At 44.6% G+C, this 12,344-nt stretch overlaps 1 protein-coding gene across 1 annotated transcript; it reads left to right on the top strand.

Moving 5' to 3' along the window:
- Nucleotides 1–457: 457 nt before the first annotated feature.
- Nucleotides 458–9,299, top strand: LOC148903474 (uncharacterized). The gene is made up of 2 exons (XM_089003361.1): nucleotides 458–8,905; nucleotides 8,945–9,299. The coding sequence occupies exon 1, from the start codon at nucleotides 1,569–1,571 to the stop codon at nucleotides 4,320–4,322; it is 2,754 nt and encodes a 917-aa protein (XP_088859487.1). The 5' UTR covers nucleotides 458–1,568; the 3' UTR covers nucleotides 4,323–8,905; nucleotides 8,945–9,299.
- The last annotated feature ends 3,045 nt before the right edge of the window (nucleotides 9,300–12,344 follow it).

Here is a 12,344-nt window from a genome sequence, read left to right as displayed (position 1 = left end):
CATTATTTGTTGGATTGCAAGGTAATTGGACATTGAAAGTGTTGGCACAACAATTGCAGATAAAAGAATTGGATTTGGGCAAAGAAAAACTGGAATTGGAGAGAGAGAAAAAGGTGATGGGGTGGCGCAACAAAGGCAGTATTGGAAAACAATTGCAAGAAATTGAGGAAATGCGACGCAGCATACACAATTTGGCCACCGCAGCCACTGCATTATGTGCTGTTAAAGAGGCAAAAGTCCAGCGAAAAAGTGAATTGAAAGTGGCCAATAACGCTGAAAAGTATACAGGGATTTATCCCCAGTTCGATAAAATAATGCCAACAGCCCTAGAAAACCAGATTGTTGACAGTAAACCCCCCGCGTATCAAGAACTAATTGGGAAAAGACAACAGAATGACATCATGGCGCCCGTGGTGACGCTGGGGGGCAGAATGATTATGGACATTGCGGGGGAGAACGAACACATGGACTCGTCAACAATACAATTGATTGAACAAGCTATAAACCGCGAGCGACAGAGAGTGCGAAAGGATCAAACTGACTCGACAATGGCATCCCCGTTTCAGGTTGACACACACGCCGCAGACACTAAGACATAACATGACAGAAACGCCAGAACAGACTGCGAGACGTTTATTGGAGGAAAATGATAAGTTACAAAAGCAGGCGGAAGTTGAAAGACAGGAAGTGGGTATGTTAAAATGTGCATTAGATCTCTTTAAGAATGGCCGAGACTGGAGGCAGTGTCAAGAAAGAGAAGGGGAGGGGGATGTGAAAGAAGAGGCCGACTCTTGGGTTAAGCAGCAGAAGAAAATGCTGAGCTATGTAAGTAAGGCGACAGGAAAGAAAAAAGAAGCGACAGACTGTGAGGATAGATATGACTTGATAGATAGGATAAGAAGTTTTGACAGATTGATGAGTGAACTGGAAAGGCGTGTCATACCCAACTTGAAAAAGCATAGGTGTGCGAATGACAGAAGACAAAATTAAGACACATCAACTGGTAAGTAATGACAAGGTGAGTTAAATAAATAAATTAATAGACAAATGACTGAATGAACAGATAAATAAGCCAACAAATAAATGAATAAACAGGCTGAACTGGAGTGAATTTGTAGGCACAAAAGTAAAGTATTGTTTGTTAGATTGGATCAAGTGTTGTCACTAAAAGAATTGAACATCTTGAAGTCAGGATTCCAATATTTTGTTTGCGATCGGGGCAAATAATTTTGTGATCCGACTTCAGGCGAATACAAAATTGAATGAAAATGTGAAATGTGCGTTGGGGTTTGTCTGTGGGCGCTGATTTGTTGAGAGTGTGTGAAATAACAGTGAAATGAATATCAGTGTCTGTGTAGTGTTCCGCGACCTCTTTGTGAAGCATTGTTCAAAGGATTAAGATTGGTAATTATAGTTGAAAGAGTTCATTTTTAAAACCTAAACCAGCTGAAGCAGAAGTGCTACGCAAGCATGGATTGCTCAGGGAGTCGGCTCATCCATTGAGCCCCACTCTTCCACCGACCCCCACTCCTGCACCCAACCCAGAGTGGAGGCGCCACAAGCGCTGTATGAGGAAACAAAAGAGGGGAAAGCGTGGAGGTATTCGCATTAGGCTCGCGGCTAGCCGCCACCGGCCTTGCATTCCTACCATCACGCTGGCTAACGTGCGCTCGCTGGACAATAAAATGGACTACATCAGACTTCTCCGCTCAACTTCCAAGACCGTGGGTGAGTGTTGTGCCTTTGTGTTTGTGGAAACATGGCTGACCGACAGCATACCGGACAGTGCCATCCAGCTAGCCCAGCTAACTAGCTTCCGGGCAGACAGAGCGCTCGTCGAGGGGGGGAAGACTCGCGGCGGGGGACTCTGTGTTTACATCAGTGATGCCTGGTGCCGCAACGCTGTTGTGGTATGCAAACACTGTTCGCCACTGATGGAACTTATGGTCATAAAATGTCGGCCATTCTACCTGCCGAGGGAATTTAGTGCCATACTGCTGGTAGCAGTTTACATCCCCCCGAGCTCAATTAACAACAGGAGCGCGGCATTGAATGAACTCTACCAGTACATCAGCGAGCAACAGACAGCCCACCCAGATGCTTTCCTTATCCTGGCTGGCGATTTCAACCACGCCAACCCGAAAAGTGTTTTTCCACATCTCCATGGACACATTAACTTTCCGACGAGAGGTAACAACATTCTGGACAATGTTTTCACCACACACAAAGGAGCCTACAAAGCCTATCCCCTCCCCCACCTAGGAGCTTCGGACCACTCCACTATCATGTTAATGCCCGCATATAGGCCTCTTGTCAAAGTCATCAAACCAGTCAAGAAGCAGATAAGGGTGTGGCCTGATGGGTCGTCAGAGGCACTCAAAGACTGCTTCTCCAACACTGACTGGAACATGTTCAGACAAGCGGCCACCTACAACAACAACACCGACCTCCAAGAGTACACAGACTCTGTTACCTCCTACATGAGGAAGTGCATGGATGACGTGACTGTCACCAGATCTGTCACCATCCTGGCCAACCAGAAGCCATGGCTGACGGGTGAAGTCCACAGGCTCCTCAGGGCTCGGAACGCTGCCTACAAAGCTGGCGATGAGCGGGGCCTGAGGACAGCCAGGGCCAACCTGTCACGTGGCATCAGGATGGCCAAGAGACAGCACTCCAGGAGGATCGCCAACCACTTCAAAGACAGCAGTGACACCAGGAACCTGTGGCGTGGGATACAGACCATCACAGACTACAAGCCCACTCCACAGACCTGCGAGAACTCCACCACTCTGCTGAACCAGCTGAACGACTTCTTCGCCCGCTTCGAGGCAGACAACAGCACTCCAGCACAGAAGACCCCACCACCTCCCGGCGAACAGGTGCTGACACTGTCCCAGGACAGCGTGAGGCGATCCCTCAGAGGGACCAACGCACGAAAAGCCCCGGGTCCCGACGGCATTCCTGGCCGTGTTCTGAGAGACTGCGCTGTGGAGCTCACAGATGTCTTCACGGACATCTTCAACACCTCTCTGAGCCAGGCTGTTGTGCCCACGTGCCTCAAAGCCACCACCATTATCCCGGTCCCGAAGAAGTCGTCCCCCACCTGCCACAATGACTACCGCCCGGTCGCACTCACTCCCATCCTCATGAAGTGCTTCGAGCGGCTAGTTATGAACCACATCAAGGCTGCCCTCCCACCCACCCATGACCCCTTCCAATTTGCATATCGGCCCAACCGCTCGACCGATGATGCCATCTCCACTGCTCTCCACACAGCGCTCACCCACCTGGAGACCAGAGACTCCTACGTCAGAATGCTGTTCATCGACTTTAGCTCAGCATTCAACACAATCATCCCCCAACAACTCACCAATAAACTGAGCAAACTGGGGATCAGCACCTCCCTGTGCAACTGGCTGCTGGACTTCCTGACGGGGAGACCACAGGCAGTCAGAGTTGGCGACAACACTTCCAGCACCATCACGCTGAACACAGGGGCCCCCCAGGGGTGTGTGCTGAGCCCCCTCCTCTTCACTCTGCTCACGCACGACTGCTCACCATCATCACCTAGCTCCAACCTCTTCATAAAGTTTGCAGATGACACGACTGTGGTGGGCCTCATCAATAACGACGAGGAGACAGCCTACAGGGACGAGGTCAGCCGCCTGGCCACGTGGTGCAAGGACAACAATCTCCGTCTGAATGTGGAGAAGACGAAGGAGATTGTTGTGGACTTCAGGAGAGTGCGCCCCCAGCATGCTCCACTAACCATCGACGGTGCTGCAGTGGAGAGAGTGAGCAGCACCAAGTTCCTGGGAGTGCACATATCCGAAGACCTGTCTTGGAGCCACAACACGGCATCAATGGCCAAGAGAGCCCACCAGCGCCTGTACTTCCTCCGCAAGCTCAAAAGAGTTGGAGCCCCGACCCCCATCACGACCTCCTTCTACCGCGGTACCATAGAGAGCATCCTGACCAGCTGTATCACTGTGTGGTACGGCGCCTGCACCGTGTCCTGCCGTAAGACTCTGCAGCGCATCGTGAGGACAGCTGAGAAGATCATCGGTGTCTCTCTCTCCCCCCTTCAGGACATCTACAACACCCGCCTCACCCGCAGAGCCATCCGGATCGCTGGCGATCCCACCCACCCCTCCCACAGCCTCTTCAGCCTGCTGCCATCGGGTCGGAGACTGCGGAGTCTCCGAGCCAAGACCAGCAGGCTCAAGGACAGTTTCTGCCACCAGGCAGTCCGGAGACTCAACTCCCTCCCAGCCCTGCCCAGCCTGCCCCTTCCCACTGCCACACTCACCGAACTCTGAGTACACGCTACGTGCTGTACGATCATCCTGAACTCTATTTTTTTGTTATTTCTCATTAGACAAGACCTCACTTCAACCCTTTCTAGTTGTTTGTTTTTGCAATTACGACATTACGTCACTTTATGTACGTCACTTCCTCACTTTACATATGTCACTACCTCACTTTACATATGTCACTGCCTCACTTTCCAGACGACACTACCTCACTTTACATACAGAAATTACATGTATTGTTTGTTGTCAATTGTATGTCTTTTTTAGCCACGTTATAAGTGCCTTGCATGTCTTGCACGCTGGGTCCGAGAGGACATTAATTTCATCTGTGCTGTATGTCATGCATATTAGCATATTTGACAATAAAGCTGACTTTGACTTTGACTTTGACTTATGTCTGACAACATGATCAAATTTGGATGTGAAGTTCCCAAAGAACTATTGTGCTCTTATTAATAAGACGACAATTAAGGATATATATATATATATAATAAAATGTTATAATTTGATTTTGCTGACCAGTTGAGAGAATCAGAATATATAGATAAAATAGTTACCCGCGAGGTTACAATGGAATTATATGTAATTGTGATGATGATTGCCAAATGATTGGACATGTTTTTTGTGACATTAATATTGTTAGTTTGTTTTTGAGGTACAGGAACGCAGAAGAAACAATAGAGTGGAGTGTGTGTGTCAGTGTCCTCTTCCGAGGGCCCCCATGCTGAGTGAGTGCCCGAAGACGGCTGGGATGGGCTCCAGCACCCCTCATGACTCTTGTGAGGACAAATGGGCATGGAAGATGAATGAATGAAATAGAAATTGTATGAAACGACAAAGTGAAAGAGTGAATTTATAAAATTATAGGAGTATTGGCGTTTAGATTGAGCTAAAATATGTTTTGGATACGGCTTGATTAAGCCATTTGAAAGAAGCCAGAGTTATTTACGACACCTGTTATCAGGGTTTTTATCACCACAGAATTTCAAAGAGAGGTTTAACACATAGAAGCGATTTTGCGCCCCCCGACCCCACCACAGTTCACTGTGTGTTGGGGATGACCAATTTGCTCAATACAGGTCAATTGAAAAATATATAATAGAAAGTAAATAAAATAGGAATGAAAATTAGACTGAATGACAGGAACATTTATCTCGAATTGGGTGGAATTGGCAAACCAGAATCAGAATCGGAAAGCCTTTTTTATAGTCCCACAATGGGGAAATTGGCAAGGTAGATGTTGCTAGATTCACTAATAATTGATTACTTAATAGAAATTCACCCATTGAAATTATGAGCCCTTTTCATGAAAAATAGCTTTATAGATTTTCTAAAATGTTGATAGTGAATAAGCGTATTGATAATTTTTGACTTGACAAATTATTCCACTGAAGTCAAAGGACAGATGATTCATACATGCGATATATATTGAATTTGATGGTGAGATGGAATTGGATTTGATTGGATTTATCTTTATTAGTTTCCCAATGGAGAAATTGAATTGAAGAGTACAAGGTTGATTTGCAAAATATGATGACTATTGACTATTTTTTTTTCATTATGCTTTTATGCAGATGATGTAAGCCGCGACAATTCGCAAACAGAGCCAGGATGGTGCTTGAGAAATTGTTCAATTTGCAGGATGACTTCAAACATTTTTAAGAAGACGAGATGAGAACTGTTTTTAATTGCATCATACATTGGGAAATTTGTAAAACATGCAAAAGTCTAATTTGGAAAATCTGACCAAGAGCACAAAGGCGTAAGTGCTCTGAGGATGTTGATTGTGTGAAAGTGGTAATGTGCAGAGAGGTCATTTGGTGCCAGGCTGGCTGTTCAATTTGTGGTGACACGAAACAATGGACTGTGAGATGCACAAGCCACTTGCATCCACCCATCCTCTGATCAACAAGCTACTCCTTCTCCTCCACAAAGAACTGTCAAGCCAAGCTATCTCCACAAGGACGAACGACACCCATCTGCTCCATGGGTGCGAAACTCCCCAACTTCAAAGGCTCGCTGCTGGCCTCACAAAGACATCGTCCACTGAACTGGAGAATGCTGACTCACGATTTGCTGCAGAAATGGACTACTCGAAGTCAAAGAGCCCAAATTAACACTCTCCAAGACTGCAGCTCACAAGGACTGTTGACAAAAGGCTGACGATTGCACAAGTCAGCTGATGGACACCACTGAACTCTGCCTTGAAACACTACTGGCTTGGCATCCTGTGATTTTCTCGGCACAGACGCTACTGGATCCCAATTCAAACATCCGCACTGCATTTTGCTTCTTGATGTCTTTGGAAACAAAATTTAATCTCCGTTTCAATTTTCATAGGATATCCGACACGAGAAGCCGCATAAGCTGGTGGACTACACCTGCACGTCTAGAGTTTGGCACACCCAACTGAGGGTTTGGGATGAATGACAAAGCCCCTATTGATAATAGTATACATTTCTAAAAGTATATTTTTTCCGTTTTCTCAAATGCACAACAATTTCTATTTTGCACATATTTTTTCCGCATAATTTTTCAGGCAGATTTTTTATGCCAGACGTTCAGAATGCTGAAGGAAGATTTCTCATCCAGCCATCTCGGGGTTAAATTGTGCTTAATTGCACCAAGTGTTTAATTTTGTCAATTGGATTTTTAATTGGAACTTTGGACAGTTGGATTTTTGTTTCTCTTTTTCTGGACACTATAGGCGGCCTTGTACTCGTTCAATTCACTGATGATTCTTTTTTTGCGAGATGTGGGCCGCTTGATGGCCCCCTTTTTATGTGGAGTGAACAACGCATAAACCAACGACAAATTGGGCTTGATCAAACGAAAATTATTCAACAAGTTGGGGATGCGATAATGTTAAACGAGTGTTTCTTAAAATAGCAAGATGTTCAAAGATCTTCTGGCTGTCTTTTGCAAACAGTGGTGAAATTTGTCGGTTCAAAAGAAGTTTATAGTTACGACTTAAGGCAGTGTAACTTATTGTGATTATTTTTGTTATTGTGGTTATTATTATTTAAGTGCAGTACACATATTAGAGAGGTTTCTCGACATTTTAGTTGGAAATTGTGTAATTGGCTAGAGGGTTAAATTGGCACGCGCAACGGTCAGAGATTCGAGCGGAATTAGAAATTGGATGATATAAGACTTCCGCGCTAACCAGCTTCTTTCAGATCGACAGAAGATATGTCCTTGAGTGGCCGGTCTAGCGACCGGGCCAGAGAGGGAGGGTGTACATTCACCCTGCCCAATACAATTTTTTATGAATGGAAATTATGTTTGTTCGTTTTGTTTTGTGTTTTTTCTGTGGGACCTTTGTTGTTAAACTGTACAGAATGGGTGACTTCGGACTGACCTGACCAGATCAGACTTTGAAGTGCATGAAAGACACGTGAAAGAATGAGGTAATGTACAAGTCAAGGGACAAATCACCACACAAATGAAGCTGACACAGGGAGAACAAATTTTGCTCAAAGCTCAATGCAAAGAAAATAATATGGATTTGGAAGTACAACTGTTTAATTGGACACAGGCCAGAGATGGTATGGCTGTTAAAAGGCAATGATTTATGAGGTTATTGTTTTTCTAGCCACACCAGACAAGTGCAAGCCAAGTTTCGATAAGGTAGTGGCCAGACAAAATTTTACATGTTTGAAATTACTAGGTGTGGGTAATGAAGTAGGAAATGTCACACGTGATTGGTGCACGACTATTTTGTCATCATCGGTTGATTCTCCCTTGCCTCGTGCAGATGTGTGCCTGTTGTGGTGATAATAGACGACACGACTGCTTTCCTAAGAATTCATCAAGTGACTGTGATGTTATGTCCCTATTAATGTCTGTTACTGTGGTTTTGTAGTTTCATTCCAAACGACACAGCGCCTGGTGGACGATTGACTAAGGCTTTTGACGAATTTGGACTTTGAGGGAAAAGATGACCCTCACTCTTCGATTGATTGGAACGACTGTTGGACCGCTCCCACCGGGGGGCCAGTATGTAATGTTGTCATGGACTCAGATGGACGTGTCGATGTTCCATTGGTTGAGAGGATATAATGTGAATGTGGTCCCAGAAATGGGCCATGAGGGAAATGGAATGTCGTCATATTTCATGTGTTGCTCTTATCAATTGTTTTTATATTTTCTTTTAATTTTTGCATGCCTTATAATTTGTATTTTAATCACATTTTTGCTATTTTCTCTTTTCACTTGTGTCACATTTCTTAATTTGGTTATATTATCCATTGTTCACTTTTGTTATGTCTTTACTTCACCCACTTATTTGGTTAGAATAGTTTATTATTTAGGCAATTATAGTGGTGGCCTCTTGTTTGAGGCCAAGAGAGGGAATGAAGGAGATAAATACATTTAGTTAGCCATTTTAAACATTGAAGGATGAACATTAAAATAGTGAGTTAATCAGTATAAATGGTGCTTTGGTTTCAGTGGATGGATGAGGGAGCAAATGTGGAATGTGTGTCGGAGTTCTGTTTTTGCAGGCACTGAGGGGTCGAGGGGTCAGCTGGTCCTTGTCACCCAAGGAAGTAGAAAAGTTACGACTTAGCCGAAACTGCACGAAGGAAGTAGAAAAGTTACGACTTAGCCGAAACTGCACGAAGGAGGTGAAAGGTTACGACCTGACCGAACGCTGACCGGGCAGGAGCAACTCGAGATGTCTCCACGCTGATTCGTATCACCCAAGGGAGAGGAAAAGCAACTGGAACCGTCTCCACAACACCCCACCAAAAGGATGACGACATCAGAGGAGAGGGATCCAATCAACTGCTGATTTCTTTGTTTGAGCCAAATTTGAATATGCATGTGGGACACCTTTAAATCTGGGCTGCTCAGTCTCAGTCTTTGTCTTTTGTCTCTCTTACTGATTTGGGGCACACGAATATTTTCTGTGTCAGGCAGCTGAGACCCAGAATTCTGCATTAGATCAATTTGTTAGGAATAAATCATCTGTGAGTAACTTGCCGGCTTCTTTGGTGATCTCTCTCACAACGAACATACCAATTGTTAGGTTATAACGTTGCGCAATAAGGTAAATATTTAATTCCGTTCATAATATTTACAATTTTAAGATAACCGTTAAATTCTAATAGTAGCCTGTAATATTTTAACCTAACAATTTATGGTGACCCCGTCGCGTTGAGAAGATCACCTGTGTATCACAAGTGTCCTTTGTCGATTGGGGTTTGCAAGTTACGGCTGATCAACGCAAGGTGCGTTGCTCGAGAAAAAGAATGTTTGAGTCGAGGCAGAGTCCTCTTGGTGCACACAGAAGCGCGGTTCAATACTAGTTAAAACCGTGGATGGCAAGGAAATTTCAGGACCATCACTTGGATTTATCGCTCCTCTAAGGGATCCCACAAACAAAAAGGTAAGCAGAATACCCGTTACAATCAAAATTCTGCCATTGAACACTGTAAATCAAAGAGGAGTGTTGGGTCCGATTGATCGATCCTTAAAAGTTTATGTTTTGTGTAATAAGTGTGCAAAATAGTTCAGTGAACTATTGTTCCGCAGGGGCGAGCGTAATGTATTGACGAATACTTACAAATAAAGCGAGTTTTGAGATCCTCTGGGAAAAGCTTCCCTAAATTATATCAGTCGTAAACGAAGGATCTTCTTTGTGGGATGTTACCAAAGACTCACAGTAAATCATTAATTCGAAAAAGTAATTTGGCCTAGGGTTTTGTGTGTGGGCACGCGTGCGGCGAATGTGTGTTTGGGTGTTTTTTAGTAAGTGCTCGTGTGGGTGTAAACGTATGCACTTGGGTGTGTGCGTGTGTGTGAAAGAATGACAATGGATGCATCCAGAGTGATTGATAAGATGAATGAAATGAGTGAGTGGAGAGAAATTGTGGAATTTTACAAAGAATTGGAGACACAAATTATGAGTGGGGTGAATATAAAAAATGTTAAAAAAGAGAGAGAACGACACTTAAAAGTGTTTAAGAAATTGGAAAATGATCCATTATTTGTTGGATTGCAAGGTAATTGGACATTGAAAGTGTTGGCACAACAATTGCAGATAAAAGAATTGGATTTGGGCAAAGAAAAACTGGAATTGGAGAGAGAGAAAAAGGTGATGGGGTGGCGCAACAAAGGCAGTATTGGAAAACAATTGCAAGAAATTGAGGAAATGCGACGCAGCATACACAATTTGGCCACCGCAGCCACTGCATTATGTGCTGTTAAAGAGGCAAAAGTCCAGCGAAAAAGTGAATTGAAAGTGGCCAATAACGCTGAAAAGTATACAGGGATTTATCCCCAGTTCGATAAAATAATGCCAACAGCCCTAGAAAACCAGATTGTTGACAGTAAACCCCCCGCGTATCAAGAACTAATTGGGAAAAGACAACAGAATGACATCATGGCGCCCGTGGTGACGCTGGGGGGCAGAATGATTATGGACATTGCGGGGGAGAACGAACACATGGACTCGTCAACAATACAATTGATTGAACAAGCTATAAACCGCGAGCGACAGAGAGTGCGAAAGGATCAAACTGACTCGACAATGGCATCCCCGTTTCAGGTTGACACACACGCCGCAGACACTAAGACATAACATGACAGAAACGCCAGAACAGACTGCGAGACGTTTATTGGAGGAAAATGATAAGTTACAAAAGCAGGCGGAAGTTGAAAGACAGGAAGTGGGTATGTTAAAATGTGCATTAGATCTCTTTAAGAATGGCCGAGACTGGAGGCAGTGTCAAGAAAGAGAAGGGGAGGGGGATGTGAAAGAAGAGGCCGACTCGTGGGTTAAGCAGCAGAAGAAAATGCTGAGCTATGTAAGTAAGGCGACAGGAAAGAAAAAAGAAGCGACAGACTGTGAGGATAGATATGACTTGATAGATAGGATAAGAAGTTTTGACAGATTGATGAGTGAACTGGAAAGGCGTGTCATACCCAACTTGAAAAAGCATAGGTGTGCGAATGACAGAAGACAAAATTAAGACACATCAACTGGTAAGTAATGACAAGGTGAGTTAAATAAATAAATTAATAGACAAATGACTGAATGAACAGATAAATAAGCCAACAAATAAATGAATAAACAGGCTGAACTGGAGTGAATTTGTAGGCACAAAAGTAAAGTATTGTTTGTTAGATTGGATCAAGTGTTGTCACTAAAAGAATTGAACATCTTGAAGTCAGGATTCCAATATTTTGTTTGCGATCGGGGCAAATAATTTTGTGATCCGACTTCAGGCGAATACAAAATTGAATGAAAATGTGAAATGTGCGTTGGGGTTTGTCTGTGGGCGCTGATTTGTTGAGAGTGTGTGAAATAACAGTGAAATGAATATATCAGTGTCTGTGTAGTGTTCCGCGACCTCTTTGTGAAGCATTGTTCAAAGGATTAAGATTGGTAATTATAGTTGAAAGAGTTCATTTTTAAAACCTAAACCAGCTGAAGCAGAAGTGCTACGCAAGCATGGATTGCTCAGGGAGTCGGCTCATCCATTGAGCCCCACTCTTCCACCGACCCCCACTCCTGCACCCAACCCAGAGTGGAGGCGCCACAAGCGCTGTATGAGGAAACAAAAGAGGGGAAAGCGTGGAGGTATTCGCATTAGGCTCGCGGCTAGCCGCCACCGGCCTTGCATTCCTACCATCACGCTGGCTAACGTGCGCTCGCTGGACAATAAAATGGACTACATCAGACTTCTCCGCTCAACTTCCAAGACCGTGGGTGAGTGTTGTGCCTTTGTGTTTGTGGAAACATGGCTGACCGACAGCATACCGGACAGTGCCATCCAGCTAGCCCAGCTAACTAGCTTCCGGGCAGACAGAGCGCTCGTCGAGGGGGGGAAGACTCGCGGCGGGGGACTCTGTGTTTACATCAGTGATGCCTGGTGCCGCAACGCTGTTGTGGTATGCAAACACTGTTCGCCACTGATGGAACTTATGGTCATAAAATGTCGGCCATTCTACCTGCCGAGGGAATTTAGTGCCATACTGCTGGTAGCAGTTTACATCCCCCCAAGCTCAATTAACAACAGG

This window comes from Hippocampus bargibanti, linkage group LG01 (genome assembly GCF_051943395.1).
Source record: "Hippocampus bargibanti isolate YZ-2025 linkage group LG01, ASM5194339v1, whole genome shotgun sequence".
Lineage (NCBI taxonomy): Eukaryota > Metazoa > Chordata > Actinopteri > Syngnathiformes > Syngnathidae > Hippocampus > Hippocampus bargibanti.
This window is presented reverse-complemented; position numbering and strand designations above follow the sequence as displayed.